The sequence below is a fragment of the Camelus ferus genome, chromosome 17, assembly GCF_009834535.1.
Source record: "Camelus ferus isolate YT-003-E chromosome 17, BCGSAC_Cfer_1.0, whole genome shotgun sequence".
In the NCBI taxonomy this organism is placed as follows: domain Eukaryota; kingdom Metazoa; phylum Chordata; class Mammalia; order Artiodactyla; family Camelidae; genus Camelus; species Camelus ferus.
Genome location: NC_045712.1, coordinates 46004216 through 46023375, shown reverse-complemented (window position 1 = coordinate 46023375; position 19160 = coordinate 46004216). Strand labels below are relative to the sequence as shown.

The 19160-nt window shown below is 50.9% G+C and overlaps 1 protein-coding gene and 1 long non-coding RNA gene across 8 annotated transcripts in view; one reads left to right on the top strand and one right to left on the bottom strand.

The window, feature by feature from the left end:
- The window catches only part of CMTM7 (CKLF like MARVEL transmembrane domain containing 7), a 44824-nt gene extending 29309 nt beyond the window's left edge, over nucleotides 1-15515 (top strand). The window contains exons 2-5 of the mRNA XM_032459362.1: nucleotides 7995-8168; nucleotides 10761-10859; nucleotides 13200-13281; nucleotides 14963-15515. Of these exons, the coding sequence (XP_032315253.1) occupies nucleotides 7995-8168; nucleotides 10761-10859; nucleotides 13200-13281; nucleotides 14963-14976 (369 nt within the window). The 3' untranslated portion in view covers nucleotides 14977-15515. The remainder of the gene's footprint in view (nucleotides 1-7994; nucleotides 8169-10760; nucleotides 10860-13199; nucleotides 13282-14962) is intronic.
- LOC116657283 lies at nucleotides 5088-18745 on the bottom strand. 7 transcript variants are annotated; one of them, XR_004312410.1, is made up of 5 exons: nucleotides 15847-18745; nucleotides 12277-14424; nucleotides 7304-7467; nucleotides 6145-6331; nucleotides 5088-5782 (listed from the first exon to the last, which is right to left on the bottom strand). It is a non-coding gene; the product is annotated as an uncharacterized LOC116657283 (long non-coding RNA). The 7 variants fall into 7 exon arrangements; XR_004312411.1 differs by having other exon boundaries at nucleotides 16148-18745; XR_004312412.1 differs by having other exon boundaries at nucleotides 17983-18745.
- Between the last annotated feature and the right edge of the window lie 415 nt (nucleotides 18746-19160).

Genomic DNA, 19160 nt, shown 5'->3' with positions numbered 1-19160 from the left:
GGCTGAGTGTGTAATTTAGCAGGACACCTTTGAGAATGAGGGGGTCATCAGTTGGCCAGCCGGCCCGGAGCGTAAACTGGGATTATCTGACGAGCTAGAACCTCCCCTCCCCTAACTTCAACCCTCAGTGCAGACGAGCACTAACATGGCAACAAGGTGGAGACTTGGCTTCCATGTTTCCTCAGCTTGCACGTGGGTATATTTCCACACGGCGAATCTTTCTTGAGACCTTTTTTATCTTTATTATCCTGTGCTGACCGTCTTTCTGTGTGGTGGAAGCAAGATTGCTTAGAGCTTCAGGCACCGGCGGTGCCCCGTTCAGACACCAGCGCTCGCCTGCGCCAGACACTCCCCGAGGCTCGGTGCCAATACCTGCCCTGGTGGCTTCCGCGAACCTAGAACCTAATCGAACATAGAACCTAATCGCTGGGTCTGGCTGTGGTCGGAATGTGAACTGCTGTACTTTGGTTTACTGAAAGGAACCAAAAACCATTCTCTGCTCTTGGACGAAGCCCCAGGGCATCAGCCTGCCTGACTTGCTTATTAAATGGAACTGTTGCTTTTATAGTTTTTACAATAAAAGTAATAGTTTCTTTAAAAAAAATTTTTTGGGGGGGTAATTAGGTTTGTTTATTTTTTGTATTTTTATTGAAGTATAGTCAGTTTACAATGTGCCAATTTCTGGGGTACAGCATAATGCTTCAGTCATACATGAACATACATATATTCATTTTCATATTCTTTTTTGCCATGAGTTACAAGATATTGAATATAGGGTTCCCTGTGCAGTACAGTATGTACTTGTTGTTTACCTATTTTATATATAGTAGTATCTACAAATCCCAAAGTCCCAATTTATCCCTTCCCAGCCCTCTCCCTCACTGGTAACCGTAAGTTTCTTTTCTATGTCCATGAGACTGTCTCTGTTCTGTAAATAAATTTTTTTTTTTTAAGATTCCACATATGAGTGATATCATACAGTGTTTTTCCTTCTCTTTCTGGCTATTTATTTATTTTTAATGGAGGTACTGGGGCTTGAACCCCAGACCTCGTGCATGCTAGGCACGCACTCTACCACTAAGTTATACCCTCCCCACCAAAAATAACACTTTCTTAATATCCACTTGTGCTTGCAAACCTCAGTTCATTTTCTCCTCCCCTCTCTCCTCTTTGTGGCTATTTGTTATTCCTCTGAGGTTATTAGGTGTTAGATTTTTAACGTTTTCATTATGGAAATTTTCAAATGTATACAAAAGTAAAGAGAACAGCACAGGGGACCCTTGCATACCCCTCACCCAGCTACAGCCATCACCCATTCATGCCCAGTCCTCCTTGAAATACATCCTCACCCCCTTAGACTCCCCGTATTATTTTTATTTTATTGAAGTATAGTCGATTTACAGTGTTGTTAATTTCTGGTGTACAGAAGTAGTGATTCAGTTATACATGCATACTCTCATATTTTTTTCAATTATAGGCCAGTACAAGATGTTGAATATAGTCTCTTGTGCTGTACAATAGGGCCTTGTGTATCTATTTTATATATACATCCCCATATGAAAATAAACAGCTTCTGTTGAGATATAGTGCACATACCATAAAAGCTACTAGTTTTAATAACAACTCAGTAAGCTGACAGAGTTGTGCAGCCATCGGTGTAATCCAAATTTTGGACGTGTCCATCACCCCCAGAAGACCTCTTGTGCCCAGGTACACCCACATTATTGTGAAGCAGCTCCCATCCCATGTTTTAACTCATCCACAGATATTTCAGGGTTGCCAGGCGCTACCTGCCTGTCGTGGTGGCATCTGCTAAGATACCCTCCACCCCCCGCCCACGTCCACCCCCAGTGCAAACGCCGGCGCTCAGTGCTGCGGCCTGCAACACGGGAGCCAAGGGCTGAGGGGCAGTGACTGCAGAGAAGAGGCCATTTTCACAGCGGTGCTGCGGAGAGTCCAGCTCTGCACACGTTACTAAAGGCCTCCTCTGTGCCGGGCACGGGGGATACAGCAGGGAATTCGTCAGGGGCCCTGCCGGGTGCTCACAGGTAAACTGTGCACAGTTAGGGACCCACCAGGCGGCAGCAGCCTCGGCTGGGCTGTGCGCTGAACAGCCAGCTTGTCTCGAACCACAGCATCGCTCTGGCCCGATCTGTGCGTGTGTTTGACACAGCTTTCCTGACGCCCCTTGCCTCTGGGGTTGAAGCCCACACTTGTTTCAGGTGCACAGGAGAAATGTTGAAGGGACTGGTCTCCTCCCGCGTGTGGAAGGTAGGACCCGGCCGTGGTGATGCTCTACCCACCTGTCTGTCCCGTCTGAGCTTGCGTGGGCCTGGCCCTGCTCAGTGCCAGGAACACGGGGCCAGGAACACGGGGGGCTTCAGGAATGGGCCGTAAAACTGCATTCATTTATTCACTCGTTCATTTATTCAGCAAATCCCTGTGTGGAACCCCTGTACCATTCAGGGTTCTGGGCACGGGGGAAACAACAGCGAGCAAAACAGATCGGAGCCCCCATCATCGCAGGGGGTTGCGTTCGGGGGTGATGGACGATAACCAACACACAGGTGAAATACAGAGCTTGCTGGGTGATGAGAAAGGCTCTGAAGCAGAATAAGGGGCGGGGGGAGGTGACTACGGATGATGAAATACTTATCTTTTTAAAAGCAGGGTGTAAAGTTATGTACAGAGTGTAATCCAGTCTTTGAAAAGGAAAAGTAATTCGTAAGTGCTCAAAACATCCATATGTGGAAAGAAATGCCCCCCAAATGCCAGGGGTGGTGGTGATCTCTAATGAGATGTGGGATTAGGGGTGACTTGTTTTCTTAAATAGGCACTTCCCTGAATTAATTTTTCTCTAATGAACAAGTATTGATGAGATAATTAGAGCAACCCTGTCATTTAGGCAGCTGATCTGGCATGGACCCCTTTTCCAACAGGCCCACCTTTCTGAGTTTGAGCCCCAGAGCCCTGCCCCCCAGGTGGAAGGAGTCTGAGTAAGGGCAGGGGTCCTTTTTATCATCCAGAGTCCCCCGGACTGTTCCGTGTTCGCTCCCTGTGGGAACCAGACAGAAGATTTGAGCCCTTGGCTGAAAACAGAGGCCAGGAGCCAGGAGTGGGGCCTGGAGAGGAACAAGCAGGTCTTGGGGGCAGGGCAGCGTGGTGGTGGGGAAGCAGGGATGCGCAGCCTCTCTCCGGGGGCCCAGTCGGCTTCTCAGTCCTGCTGTGTGACTTTGAGCAAGTCACTTAACCTCTCTGTGCCTCATTTTCCTTGTAAAAGGATGATAACAGTATTAACCTCCTAGGACGGTTGTAAGGATGAACTTGATTAAAAATCAAGCACTTAGCCCCTGGTTGGGTGTGGCCTTTGTGGAGCATCAAGTCAGGGAGGGCCAAGGTGACAGAAAGGAAATCCAAGAGACAGGTGGCAGCTGAGGATCCCACCAGACAGTGCCCCCACGACAGTGCATTGTCCAGGTCAAAGTGTCAGGTTGAGAACCCCGGGGTCAGAGGGAGCTGCAGCCAGTAAAGGGAAAGGGCAGATCTATATACCTGCCAAGACGTGTCATATCTACAAGACGTGTCAGAAAGAATGCTTTTTACATCTTATTATGTGATCTTTATAATACAAGAAAAGGGAACAAGTGAATCTGAAAAACGACTGATCCCTTATGGCACGTGGTGTCCATGAGGTGGCACAGGGCCACTTCCTGGTGGTGACCCGTGGGAGCCTCCCCAGGAGGCGGGGCACACCTCCCTGCACCCCAGGGCAGCACTCAGCCAACGCTGGAACATGCCAGACTCTCTGCCTGCTCGCCCAAGGCCAAGCAGTCCTTGATGGGCCCGCTTGCATCTCCAAATCCCGTTTCCCATCACTGACTTTTGAACGAGCCTGGCTTCAGCCCCTGAGTTCTTCCAGAAGGGCCTCTTAGGGTTGGTCTGGGGCCTCTTGGTGTTGCCTTTCATCCGTTACTTTCCCTGGCCCTCACTGAAACAGTGTTCCAAGGTCAGACTAGAAACCCTGCGAGCGGGTGGGGTGGGTGACCTGCTGGCACCCGGCCCCGGGCTCTCCAATAGAAAGTGTCCGGTGCCACCTTCAGCCAGACGCAGGCTCGCTCCGCGCCCGGACGTGAGGGGGTCAGGGACAGGTGTGCTGAGGGGCCCTCCCCAGGCGCAGGGGCCCCCGAGGCCCCCAGGGGTCATCTCCTAAGTCCACCTGAGACTTCAGAATTCCGAGTCTTCCTGGAGGGAGACCCACCAGGCCGAGGGGCACCTGGCCGTGCCCTTAGGACCAGCCTGTCTTGGCTCCAGAGTCTTCTCTGGGGACAGCCCTCTGTCTCAGGTGAAGTTCAGTTTGCTTTGTCTCCTGTGAACTGGAAACCCGTGGCCACTTTCACAAAAACCGTTTGTTCTTTCTAGCAAGAACTCTGAGAGAACAGAGTCAGGAAGGACACGGTTTTAGGGAAGGAGGTGGTTTCTAATCAGAGGTGAAGCCAGTGAGACTCAACAGGGCCACGGCGTTCCCGGGGCCTTGCTTTGCGCTGAGGGTTCTCAAAACATTGCTTTCCTTTTGCTGCTTCACAGCTGATGTACAGCAAAGTGATTCAGTTACATACATATATTCCTTTTCAGGTTCTTTTTCATTGTAGGCCATTACCAGATACTGAATACAGTTCCCTGTGCTCTACAGTAGGACCTTGCTGTTTATCTATTTTATACGTAGTAGTTTGTTACCTACAAATCCTGAACTCCCGATTTATCCCTCCACTCCCCCTCCCCGCCCTCCCCAGTAACTGTGTTTGTTTTCTAGGTCTGTGTGTCTGCTTCTGTTTTGTAAATAAGTTCATTTGTGTCATTGTTTTAGTTTCCGCATATACGTGATTTTCTTTATTTAAATATAGTCGGTTTACAGTGTTGTGTTAGTTTCTGGTGTGCAGCAGGGTGACTCAGTTCTGCATGTGTAGGTTCTTTTTCATTAAAGGCCATTACAAGGTATTGAATACAGTTCCCTGTGCTCTACAGTAGGACCTTGTTGTTTATTTTTAATATAGTAGTTAGTAGCAACATTACTTTTAAACTCCTGGTCATTTATGTTAGATACTTTATTTTCAACTAGCAAGACAGTTCATTGTAAAAGAAAAACCTGTATGAGAGGAGCTAGGAAGACATCCTGAGGGACAGGGTCGTCCTTCTGATGGTGAAGTCAGTCTAAACAGAACCGTATCTGTCTTCCAGAAGCCTCCAGCCTTCTTTGCTTCGGTTTCTCTGACCAGAACAGGGAGAGGTCCTGAGAGGGCTGGTGGGGCAGGGGGCGCCCCCACCCCAGGCCTTGTCTCTCATTGTCTTCCCATTGTCTTGTTCCTTTCTGGCTGCCCCCAAATCATTGATCTAGGTGATTCAGGGTCTCGAGCATCTGCGGAGGTTACCGCCTGGAAGAGTTCCTGGAAAGTGTTGAGTCAGTCAACTCTCTCTTTTCTAAGCGCTCTAGCTAAGATGCTGGCTAGCTAAAGAACCACTCCTCGGGCAAAAGGAAGCTTTCAGGAGCGTGTGCAAACACACACCACCCACTGTGTAAATGAGATTGTCCAAAATGGGGCTTTTCTAAAGAGCCACACATGGTGGGCGGCCCCAGGCCCAGTGCTCAAAATCCCGGAAGTCTTACTTCACGGCGGGCTCGAGCAGGGCACTCCGCCCCGGGGCGCGGAGGGGAAGGCCTGCCCAGGCCCCTTCTGTTGGTGGGGAAACTCCCAGTTGTCTGTGTCACCACCAGAAAGAGCAGACCCTGTCACAGATGAAGAGTTGTAAAAATTATTCTCATCTTTGCATTAAACGAGGTGCAAAATTACTTCTCTGCCTAGGAATCACACTGCATAATCCTGGGTTATTTGCATTTTAAGGCCGGCCTTGAATAAAAACCCCAGCATGTGGGTGTGAGGGGGTCAGTGCCAGGCCGGGGGACCCCTGGACTTCCCGGGGAGACGAGGCCTGGAAACCGGGCTGGTGAGGCAGCAGAGCTCTGACAGGCACCACACTCCTGAGTGGAGCACAGCCTCCCCTGGAGCTTGAAAACAGCCTCAAGGTGTGAATCGTTATATATATTACTGTGGCCGGCTGGAGAGGAACCGAAAAAATGGAAATACTCACGTTGCTCATTAGTAAAGGGAAACATGCAAATGTCGAGGGTCCCTCTGTCAGAGCCGCACTCCTGCTCTGATCTGTGGAGCAAAACACTGCACCTCGGCAGGCTTCAAGCTCAGAGTCCTCTCGCTGCTGTACCTGTTACCGAGGACCTTGGTGGAACGCGGGCAATGAGGGGCTTGAGGAAACAGAGCTTCAAAAAAAAAAAAAAATTTAACAGTTAAATCTCTTTTTTAAAATTAAGTTTGCAGGGGAGGTAGTTAGGTTTATTTATTTTAATGGAGGTGCTGGGGATCGAACCCAGGACCTCATGCACGCTGAGCATGCACTCCACCACTGAGCTGTACCCTCCCCTAATCTCTTTTTTTTAATTGAAGTAGAGTTGATTTTACAATGCTGTGTTAGTTTCAGGTGGCAGTAAAGTGACTCAGTTATACATATATATATTCTTATATGTTTTTTCAGATTCTTTTCCATTATAGGCTATTACCAAGATGTTGAATAGAGTTCCCTAGGCTATATAGTTGGATCTTGTTGTTTATCTATTTTATACATAGTAGTGTGTATCTGTTAATCTCAGACTCCTAATTTCTCCCTCCTTTCCCCTTTAGTCACCATAATGTTTCTATGTCTGTGAGTCTATAGGAAATAGAGCACTTTTAGCACTGGCCACTTGAACCAGCATTAGATCCGTTTTGGGATGTGACCCTTGTTGTAGACTCACATTCTCTGTAGTAAGGTTTCTTGGCTGCAGCCCAGCAGTTTGAGGGCCACACGGGAGGCCAGACAGTCCTTTGTTACCGGAGCTGTCTTGTGCGCTGTCAGCCTCCCCCTGCAGCTGGGATGACCAGGAATGCCAAGTGTCCTGTAGGACACAAAATCAACACACCCCCCTCGGAGAATCACCGTTCTGTAGGGAAGAGGCAGTGTACAGTATCTGACCTTTGTCCTACATTAGTTGTGCTTTTAAAATAGACGCTAAGATTTTACATATGTCTACCACCTGCGTTTACTGGTTTATTCCGTGTAGGGTGAACAAACAAGACTATTCTCATGAGCGGCCTTCACAGACTCAGAATCTTCTCTCCCCTCATCCCATAGGTCTCCTACGTTCTAGTAATTTACCTGACCCGTTCACTCATTAATAGGTCGTTAATTCACTCACTCTGCACGTCCATTCATTCCTGCAGCAGTACACTCAGCAAGCTCCCGCCGCAGCCCAGTGGTGAGCGAGCAGCACCTCGTAACCAGCTGGTAGCACACCCGCCGTCCTCAGCTTGTCTGTGGTGAGTGAGGGTTACTGTCACCTGACGTGGAGGAACACGGTCCCTGGAGTCAGACAGACATAGGTTCAAACCCCACCTCCGCCGCCTACAAGCTGAGTCGCCTTGGGCGAATTATTGAGCCTGTGAGCCTCGGTTTCTCCAAAGGAATGTGGGGGTGATTCCATCGACTGGCCGAGTGCTGGGAAGCCTCGGTGAGATGGTATATATCAGGCATCAGTGAACAGTAACTCACTCTCTGCCAGCGGGTAGGCTGTACACGTGAATCGCCATCTTGTGCGGGTCAAAAACAGTCAAATGTTGGCAGCTCCCTAGAGTTCAGCCTACTCTGCAAGCCTGAGGTCCAGTGTCACACGGACTCTGAGGTCCAGCAGATAAGTGGCGAGGTCCTGCTTGTCATTTCCAGCATTCCTGCCGTGTCTGCATTCACCATGGCGCATTTCCCAAACTTGTCCTGCGGGAAATGGCACTCTGACGGCCTCGAGCCAGCTGGTGAGGAGTGACCTGGGTTGTTGTGGTCCCGCAGTTTCCTGTTGGTGGCTTGGGTCCCTGACGTCTGTGTCTGCGTCCCAGGTCTCGCTGCTGATCGCCTTCATCTGCGTGAGGAGCTCTGTGTGGACCAGCTACAGTGCCTACAGCTACTTTGAAGTGGTCACCGTCTGCAACCTGATAATGATCCTCGCCTTCTACCTGGTCCACCTCTTCCGCCTCTACCGCGCGCTCACCTGCATCAGCTGGCCCCTGTCGGTAAGGAGTCAGGTGCCAGCTGGGCCCCCGCGACCCTGCCCGCCCCCCTTTCACCATCCTCCGCTGCTTCAGCTCTGCGCTTCCCACCCTGCAGCGGACGTCCCGCTGGTTTCTAAAACTCACCTTCCAGCCTCTGTGCCTCTCACCCTGGTCTTACTGTCTCCTGCGTTAGAAAGTGGGCTGCGTGTGCGTGAGCTGGAGGAGGAGCGTGGAAGGGAGATGCGGGCGGTGGTCTACGCGGTTGTCCGCTAAGTAGACTGGGGGAGTCTGAGGAAAGATTTCAGAAGCTGCCAGAGCTTTTTCTTCCTACTATTTAAAAAAAGTTTTATGGGTATATAGTTCACGTGTCGTACAAGTACCCGTCTGAAGTGCCCAATTCGATGGATTCTAGTATAGTCCTGAGTTGTGCAACCCCCACCTCGGTCATTTGTAGAACCTTTTCGTCACCTCAAAGAGAAACCCTGTACCTGTTAACCTCCTGCGCCTCACCGCCTCCAGCCCCCAGCAACTACTGATCTACCTTGTCTTCATAACTTCTCTTACTCTGCATATTCCGTGTAATTTCATGTGAATGGAATCTTAACGTGCGGTCTTCTGTGACTAGCTTCTTTCACTTGGTGGAGTGTTGCCATGGTTTATCTGTGTTGTAGGTGTGTATCAGCTCACTTCTTTTTGCACTTAAGTAATATTCCAGTGAAAGGACACCCCACATTGTGCTCACTCATCCATCACTGATGGACCTTTGGGCTGTTGCCACCTTTTGACTATTACGAATCATGCTGCCATAAACATTCACGTACAAGTTCCTGGTAACCTTTTTGCTTTAAAATCTGTTTTGTCTGGTACTGGTTTAACCACTCTCTTTTGGTTGTTGTTTGAATGACTTATCTTTTCCATCTCTACTTTCAATCTATTTGAATCTTTGAATGTGTGTCGTGCATACAGTCTGACCTCTTTTTCTCTTTTTAATTGAAGTTTAGTCTGTTTACAATGTTGTTAATTTCTGGTGTACAGCATAGTGATTCAGTTGTGTGTATATATATATATATATATTCCTTTTCATATTCTTTTTCATTATAGGCCATTACAAGGTACTCAATATAGTTCTGTGTGCTCCACAGTAGGTCCTTTTTGTTTATTATATATATAGTAGTTAGTATCTGCTAATCTTAAACTCCCAATTTATCCCTCCACTCTCCCCAACCTTTGCCTTTTACATCGCCTGACAGCTTTGCTTCTTGATTGGATTGGGTTCTTTAATCATTCACATTTAACGTTATTACTCACTATATTATTTTGAGAGAAGTTTCTTTGGTGTTCCTGAGTCACAAGGCCCCTTTCAAAGTTATGGGACCTTTCTCCTTCTTTTGAGAACCAGCCCCTCTGGGCCCCTCTGATGCTGGTAATGAACAAGCAGAGGAGAAACGCTGGGGAGGGGAGCGGGGCGGCAGGGGGCGGTGAGTGGGGGCAGGCTAGGCGCACACACGTCCTGGCCCAGCACTGTTGGGCGTCTTCCATTCAGGACTCTCTCCTGTCAGTCATCCCCACCCCGTGGCACACTCCTCTTTCCTCGTGGGTGATAATCTTGGAGGCAGGGAACGTCCAGTTACTACTCAGCTCTTCAGTCAAAATCTCTGGTCTGCCTGGTGCAAGTCCTTTCTGGCCACTAAGGGGGAAACCAGGATCTTTGATTTTGCACAGCTCTAGGAGGAGCTGCAGCTTGAAGTTGGATGCTTTCCCCAAATTTCACAGCTGCCTGTCCTGATGGGCAGAACCTCAGGAAGGAATAACCTCTCAATTCTCATCAAAGACAACAGAAAATGAGCATGGTCGAAGCCCTGAGCCCCGGCTCTCCTCCGATCTGGTGTTGAACAGGGAGGAAGGAGGCGGTGAAGCCCTGTCTCGCTGCTGCGTGACACAGGCCCCGCTCATCCTGGCAGCAGATCCCAGTTTATGGTGGAGTGAGAATGGGCGGAAGGGGACGCCCGGTGGACCACAGGGAGGCAAAGGCCGAGCGGGCCCTTCCTGCAGAGGCCTCAGCCGTTTGGCCTGAGGGCACAGTGGCCCTAGGAGAGAAGAGACAGAGGGAGGAACGAGAACTCTGGCTCACAGAACAAGCAGACCCTCCAGGCAGCCACTGAAGCCAGGACATTGCTAACCCAGAACTTTCTGGGAAGCAGGAGTGAAGGCACACATCTCCATAAGGGGCTTTGCTTCTCAGAGCTGGAGCCCCCTTTAAACTCTGCAGCCTGGGCGTTGTGAGCAGCTTGTTTGGTTTTTAGTAGCTCTGGCCGGAGGTCAAGGTGCCACCGGCAGGCTGACCTCAGGAGTCGGGCAGTGCTTAGTGGGTCTCTCCTCCCTCGAGAAGCATCCTTTGTCTCTGTCGCCTCTCTTCCTGCCTGTCCCTCTCCTCTCTCGCTTGGCCTCACCCGGGCCAGCCCTCCTCCCTTGTCTGAGCTTCGCCGCTCATTGGGTGCTCCAGGGAGAAGAGGAAATGCCCCTCCCCTCCGTTCATCTCTCCTGATGCCTGGCTGCCCCTGGGAGCCAGGAGTGGAGCTTCCTACCCACTGCTCTGCTTTGTTTTGCCCCCAGGAACTCCTGCACTATTTAATCGGTACCCTGCTCCTCCTCATCGCGTCCATCGTGGCGGCCTCCAGAAGTTACAGCCATAGCGGACTGGTGGCTGGAGCGGTGAGGACACTCCCGGGGAGGCTTCAGGAGCGAATTCTTGTTCCCAGTGCTCGTTTTCTCCTCATGGGGCAGCAAAGGGCTTGTTCTCCAGGGTCTGTCTTTCTCAGAATCAGTACCCACCTTGATCGACCAGCAGCAGTTTCCAAAGAGCCTTGAACCGAGGGTGTCAGCAGGTGGGTCAGCAGGGCTGTTGGTAAACTAAAATGGCCCCGCGGTCCAGGCCTCTCTCACGGCCACTGCTAAAATCGAGGGGCAGGTAGGTTTGAATGGCTGCCTCAGCCCTGCGCAGAGAAAGGTTCTGAGGCCGCTTCTGGGCCCATGGGAGCAGCGCTGTCCTCAGCTTGTGGTACCTGCCGTGAGTCCCAACTGTGCCCTTGCTGACTTTTAACTGTATCGAGGCCAGGAAATGACACTTCTGTACCTCTTGGAGGTGAAAACTGATTCATCTGCTAGCCCGGAGAGAAGCAGCATGAAAGTGCACGAAAACACAGTGCTGTGGGGGCGCCCTCTGCTTACCGCGCAAGCGCTCGCAGATACACAGAAGCATCTGTACGTTATTTTTTAGATTTGTAGGTTCCTGTCATGCGATTTCTGATTTAGCTAATTGTGTTTGCAGTTTGGTAGCCTGTGGGCCAGAACTGATTTGCCTCACTGATGAGCAGGCAAAATTTTAAAAATGAGTTTTAAGAAATGGTCTCTTTGTGAGTCACTCCTGACCACATGGTACCAAAATTCTCTTGACTTTGGGCTGAGAGTGGGTTAGTGCATGGAGGGGGGCAGTGTGGAGGGGCAGCCTAACCTCTGGCCACTCATGCCCCTTAACGGCCTCCCCCCAGCCCCCGTCCCATCCCACCCTGGGCAGTCACCGGGAGGAGGGATGCTTGGCACCTGTAGGGTACCATGCGCCCCCTGCAGGCCGGCTCCGGGAAGTGGAGAGAGGTTTCAGGACCGCGTGGGGAGATTCCCAGTGGCCTTTATGATTCACATTGCACGTAATGGTGTTAGCCCTGGAATGCCAGCAAATCTCGTTTGTCACACAGCATCTCTGTGTCCTGGACCAAGTCTGGGCTGGGGGAGCCAGAGGGAATAGAAAGAGAAGCCCCTGGCTCATGATAAAGTGCCGACCTAGCTTAGGAGTCGAGGCCAAGGCACATGAAGCAGTGAACCACCAGGGCACTGGCGTCCCGGACAGCGCTGTGCAGCCCTGTGATAAACTGCTCAGCCATGCAGCGCAGACAGCTGGACCCCGGGATGGCCTACAATGTGCTGACTGTGCAGGACAGACAATGAGAGGCTGGGACGGGCTCTAACTAGCTGATTACGTGGTGCAGACAATTGGTGCAGTAGGAGCCAAGGCAGTGGCCAAGGCGGAGCTGCATGTGAAAACCCCACAGCCAGGCTTGAGAAGAAAACCAACCTTGGAAAATCCTGCCTTGTCCTGGCTGCTCCCGGTCTGCCGGACAGGGAGGGGCTCCTGGCTGTGCACCTGGCGAGTCTGACGACACGTGGGCAGCACGGAGTGGAGGTGGACTCAGACTCCGGAGTCACCCTCGCTGGCGCTGTGGCCTCAGGCTATGCAGTTGACCTCCTGTCCCTCATTTCTTCTGCTGTAAAAGGGGAGGGGGGCTCACAGCGCCCACCTGGCAGAGCTGTGAGGGTGAACGGGAGGGCAGCTTAGAACACTGCCTGGTGCGGACACGGTCAGGCCTCAGGACCTCGCAGCAGCTGTAGCTGCTAATGACGCGTCAGGAAAGGCTGCCGAGGTCCCGGCGAGACACCAGAGTCCATGTCTGCTGCTCATCATTTGATGAGCCTCCCGGGAGGCCCTCTTTCTCACCTACAGAGGATGAGGCTGCGCTGGACTCGGTCCTCACAGCCTAGAGAGGAAAGGCGTGCCGCCTGAGCTCGCTCAGTCCAGTATTACCCAACTAGGTGCAAACCTAATACCCGCTCCCGAGGCCCAGCTCCTGGCTCTGATACAGCTGTGCAGCCCTTGTGGATGAAGTGCAGACAGGGCAGCCACGCCAAGGGAATGTTAAAATGTTAAGACCCCAAAAATAAAATGTACAGTTCCTCCTTTTTCTTTCCTATTTGCCCAGGATAAAGTCCAGGGCCTTGGCCCCAGCTCAGTAGTAAACTTAAACTCTAGAGAAGAGCCCCAGGGGGCCTGGCTGCGTCCCAGCTGGGGCCGGGGTGGGCCTCACCTGTGCACCTGAGCCAGGACAGGTGACCGGCTCAGATGAGGCCCCGGTCGGTGCAGGAACGGGCACAGACAGGAGCAGCGGGAAGGGCTGCCCGAGTGGCTGGCCTGGGCACCTCCTCTCCCCTCTCTCCATGCAGATCTTCGGGTTCCTGGCCACCTTCCTCTGTCTGGCGAGCGTGTGGCTGTCCTACAAGATTTCCTGTGTGACCCAGTCCACCGGTGAGTTGTGGTCTGACACATGACCTGTGAATGCTCCCTCTGCTCGGGAACAGGAGGGCAGGCTCCGGAGCTCAGCAGTGGGGACCGCCCTGCTGCAGGGGCCAGAACCCAGGCACCTCCACTCCAGGCCCGTGTCCACCGTGCCCACCACACCCGAGCATCTCGGTCTCTGTCAGTGAAGCGTTTCCTTTAAGCAAGCTTCCCAATGACAAGAATAAAATGCAGTGCATTTAGAAAATGGGAAATAAGAAAAAAAATCATTTTTTAGTAAAAACCATTATCACACTACCCAGAAATAGCACCTACTTTGGTGTCTGTCCCTCTAATATATACAGAGAGAGAGAGAGAGGTTTTTTTTTTTTAAGTTATTTAATGGAGGTACTGGCGATTGAACCGAGGACCTCATGCATGCTAGGCAGGCGCTCTACCACTGAGCTACACCCTCCCCCCAAGATGTGGCCTTTATGAAAGGATCTGACTTCGTGTATTTATAACCTGCTCTCTGGTTCCTACCTAAACCCCCACCAGTCACTTTCATTACTTGAGGGCATCCTTCATGGCTCTGTGCTGTTGCACTGACTCCTTTGCATGTTGGTGCCATTTACCTAACTTGACTCCTATTTGGGGGCATTATGTTTGTTTTTTTGATTTAAAAAAAAAAATTCTTCCCGGGAGGAGGGTGTAGCTCAGTGGTAGAGCATGTGCTTAGCATGCACAAGGTCCTGGGTTCAATCCTCAGTACTGCCATTAAAATAAATAGGTAAACCTAACTACCTCCCCGCCAAAAAAACCAAAACATTCTTCCCTACTCAATAGTGCTGTAGTGAACATCCTTCTAAATATACCGCTATACTGCACTCGTAATTTTTTTTTTTAATCTTTAGAGTATTCCTAGAAATAGAATTGCTGAAAGTCAAACCAGCTATTTTGGTTCATTAACCTCTTTCTTTGATCCAGCCCTTCCTTTCTTCATTTTTGTTTTTTAAAAACAACATTAAAAATATCAAATTATATACATTACATTGTTTGAGCTGTCACAGCAGAGCTTCAATCTCCTAATAGTCTCACTGGCCAAAAGCAAACAACTCTGGGTGAAAGGAGCGTCACAGAGGACCACGGGTTGTCGGGTTCCACTCCGGGAAACTTCCAAAATAGACAAATCCACAGCGACAGAGTAGTTAAGTAGTTGCCTAGGGCTGAGAGGAGGCGGCGGCTGGCTGCTGATGGGTCAAGGGGGCTTCTTTGTGAAGTGATGAAAATGCTCTAAAATTGTGGTGAAGGTTACACAATTCTGTGACTATAGTGAAAACCATGGGACTGTACGCTTTCAGTGGGTGAACTGTATGGTCTGTGAATTATATCTCTATAAAGCCATTTAAGGAAAAAAAATGAATGATGAAAAATGAATGTGGAGGAAAGTTAGTAATGTCTAAAGGCGACAGATCTCTAAATGCTGGTGTAAATATATTAAAATTAGGGAGGAAGAGCCAAAAGAATCAGCTGAAGGGGTTAAAGTACCTCTGAGGAGCAAGCCTGGGTGGGGGAGGAATCCCCTAGGCACTGTTTCATTTATCATTTTTTTTAGGAATGTACTTAAAAGCACTAGACAGTCCCTGCGCGGGTTGAGGCGAGGCGGGCGCAGTTGCGGGCAGCCCTCCTGACTCTGCCCTTCCCTCCCCAGATGCTGCCGTCTGAGGACCCCACAGCCTCCCTGCGCTGCAGGAGGCCCCGCCGACAGGAGGGGCAGTAGAGTCCCCGGTCACGCTGTCCCTGCGCCCGAGTCCAGCCCAGGGTGGTGGGCGCAGGAGGGGCCCATCCTCCAGCTCCTAAGCTGGTCCAGCCTCTCTCCCCAGCCCTCCTCAGGTCCTCGGACACGACTCCTCCCCATCTGGGAAAGAAGAGCAGCCTCCAGGGAAATCAGGGTTCTCCCTCCTGCTTTCACTTTCAGACCGGCCTCAGGAACTCGTGACCACTTAAAATGGAGTGTTTTCCGAATCCTCCCATGTCAACTTTCCCAGCCCTCAAGGGGAGGGAAGCTGCCTTAAGTCTCTAAAAACACAACCATCTCCTAATGTAGCTAGCTCGGACATCTGGTCTTGACTGATACCCTCTCTTTTAAAGTGAGGCCCTAGGAAGCAGCCTGTCCCCAACAGGAGATCACACGAATCCTTTCCTGTTACCATTATGTATGTGTAGCTGTGTTTTTTAATAAAATGTTGACTTGGCGAATTGCAGAAGGATTTGTTACTAAACTAGAGGACGGCTGAAAAACCAGAGTGAAGTTGAAGGAGCCCACGGAACCCATGGGGAAGTGTTCAGTGCTGTCTGCACTCGTGTGCCCTCCTGGAGGTGAGAAGAATAAAGGATGCAGAAGGTACTGGCCTCTCAAGATTTGGGTATTTTCAGAGTAAACTGATATTAAAGGTGGTAGCTGGCACTGTCCACACAAGACTCAAAAGCAACACATGCAGCCTTAAAAAGAGAAGTTCTGACACATGCCACCATCAGGGATGTTAAGTGAAATGACCCAGATACAAAAGGACGAGTATGAGTGCCATGAGGTACCTGGAGTGATCAACCTGCAGAGACAGGGCAGAATGAGGGGTGCCAGGGTCTGGAGGGGGTTGGTGTTTACAGGGTAGTTTCCACTGGGGAAAATGAAGATGTTCTGGAGGTGGACAGTGGTGATGGTTGCGCAATATAAATGTAACTAATGCCACCCCACTATATACCTAAAAATTGTTAAAATGGTAAATTTTGTTACCTATATTTTGCTACACTTTAAAAAAGAAAAAAAGCAATGTAAATCCTACTGTCTAGGCCCTAAGCAGCTGAAACAGGAAGACAGAGGCCCAGTTACACCCACCCTGCAGCAGGCACAGCCCCGCAGAGGCCAGTGCGTGTTCCCACAGCGAAGCATCCTGGTGCTAGAGCACACAGGCTGTGGGAAGTGTGTCTCCTCTAAACCAGGCCGTCACTGGGGCTGTTCAACCAGGGCAGTGCTGTGAAAGCCAAACTCCCCACCACCCCAGCTCCCCGCACAGGGTGATGACCCGCCAAGCACCAGGCAGGACGAAGCCAAGATGTGAGAGGAGGGAAGACTGAACCCCTGGGGGGAAGACGGGAGTCAGGACACAGGAGAGGAGCCCGCAGCGGGTCTGCCCACAGCATCCCCCACGAGCAGGCAGCTCCTGGCCAGCAGAGCCTCGGGGAGGAGGGTGGTGCTTTCCCTCGGGCAGGCCTCTGTACAGATGTTTCCTCACCACCCACAAGAAAAACTGCTGCTCCGAGAGGCTCTCTAACACAGCCTCGGTGTGGTTCTCTCTGCAGTGGGGTGGCAGCCAGCAGTAAGAGCACGGCCGCTTCCTCTGAGGGCCCACAAGGAAGCACATCTATCCTGAAGGACGGGCCGTGGAGCAGGGCAACCAGGGAGAAAACTGACAGCAAGTGTGGTTCTGGGGTTTGAGAACAGGGGCCCTGGCCTGTGACGACCACCACCCCAACCAGGGCCTCTGGGCAGGCAGGACATGGCAAGAGCTGGCCTGTGCCAGCTGGTTTCCTCCACAGGTGGCTGGCCCTGGTGTCTGCAGACAGGCCCCGAGAAGGAAACAAGTGTGCTCCTGAGGGAGGCCTCTCTTCCAGCCCTCAGCCTGGACCTCCAGCCACGATGCTGAAGTGACCCAGAGCTGGCCCCCTGCCTCTGTTACCACCTCCCAGGCCTCTTTCCTGGCAGAAAAAGCTAACTCCTGTTGCTGTGGAAACAGCCTCCTCAGCCCCACATCTTCCCTACCAGGGGGTGGTTTCTGAACTCTCACAGGTGCTTCAAGGGGCTCACATGTTGATTTTATGTGCAAAATACATTTGAACACCTAAAAATGCACACTGTTTTGTTATCAGGGGCAAAAGCTGATAGTAGAAACCCCTGGGCCAGCCTCGTGCAGCCCTCAGGGAAGGCTGGCCTTGCCCCTCAGCTGGTCCAAGAAGATGCTAGGAGAACTTTCCGTGACCTGGGTGAGCCAGGCTTCTCCATCTCCCACAGCCAAGACCAAGCAGCGGAATTAATGGAAGATGCAGCTACAGCCCCAAGGAGCTTCTTCCTCCAAATCGTGTGCATTTCAAATGAAACCCATTACTCTTAGAGACTGACTCAGAATAAGTAAATGTTATAAATGTAAATTAATAACATATTAATACCGCATTTCCTGTTTCAGATAATGGAATTTCATGTGTAATTTAGATTGAAAAAAAGGGGGATTTCACCCCTTAAAAAAAAAGATTAGGTGCCCCCTGAGATGAAGGGAGCTGCCAGGCCGCCCACTGGGCACCAAACAGATGGAAAGGGTGACCTGCCCAGGATGAAGGAGGTGGGACAGCCAGAGGGACTTCCTTAGGAAGACCTCGGTGAGCATACCTGGTGCCTCCAGACCTTATAAGGAGACTGGAGTGCCTGGTGGCCTGTTGGGGATTATTTTTTTAAAAAACCAAACCAACCATGACTAACTCTATATAGAGTTGTGCAAAATGGGGAATGAAATGCTATGGCATTAAATGCTCCGCTTGGCTCAGTTCTGAATAGTGGTAAGAGTCTCAGTAATGGGCACGCTGACTAGTGATATGCACAAAACTAAACAACAAAGAAAAACCCTCATTCCCCAGGCAGGGGGTGCACGCGGAGGGGCAGTGCTCTCCCCACAACCTTACTTGCCGTCGGTTTTCTCCCTGGTCCCCAGCTCTGTCCTTCAGGATAATGCGCTTCCTCGCAGGTCCTCAGGGGAAGGGGCAGTGCTGTTATTGCTGCCCGCTGCCCCACTGTAGAGAGAGCCACACCGAGGCTGTGTCCCAGCGCCTCTCCGAGCAGCAGTCTTTCCTGCGGATGGTGAGGAAACATCTGCTCGGTGGTGTCGCCAGAAGCCTGAAGGGACGGAGAGGAGTGGGAATCTGGATTTTTAGGCCAAACAAAGCTGTGTGGGGCTAGCTGCAGCCCTTGGGCCCTGGGTTTGCAACCCCGCTGGGCGGTGGTTCTCAGGCAGGCGCAGGAAGTCAGCTGCTTCCTCCTGATGGCCCGGGCGGGGCCCTCCTTGGGGAGCCAGGCCTCCAGCCCCAGCCGCGCTGCGGGGCGCCGCCACTTCTCCCTGCGGACTCGCCTTTCCTTCTGGGGAAACACGCGCCCGCAGCGCCACCTGCTGGTGGCGGCGGGGAGAGCCCCGCTGGGCCGAGTCCAGGGTTGGAGATCAGAAGCACCCCTGACACTTTTTATTTGGACCTCAGGCGCTCAGATTAATCATAATCCTCATCTCCGTGTTGGGAAAACTGGACAACCGCATGTAAATCAATGAAGTAAGAACACTCCTTCACACCATACACAGAAATAAACTCTAAATGGCTTAAACACTAAATGTAAGACAAAACCCAGTAAACCTCCTAGAAGAAAAATAGGCAAAACATTCTCTGACATAAATCTCAGCAATGTTCTCCTAGGGCAGTCTCCCCAGGCAATAGAAATAAAAACAAAAATTAACAAATGGGTCCTAATTAAACTTAAAAGCTTTAACAGAATGGGATAAAATATTTGCAAATGATACGACTGACAAAGGCTTAATTTCCAGAATATATAAACAGCTCATACAACTTAATGACAAAAACAAACAACCCAATCCAAAAATGAGCAGACCTAAACTAGCAATTCTCCAGTGAAGACATACAAATGGCCAATAAGCACATGAAAAAATGCTCAATGTCACTAATTAACAGAGAAATGCAAATCAAAATGACAATGAGGTATCAACTCACACCACTCAGAATGGCTATCATTCAAAAGTCCACAAACGATAAATGCTGGAGAGGCTGTGGAGAAAAGGGACCCCTCCTACACTGTTGGT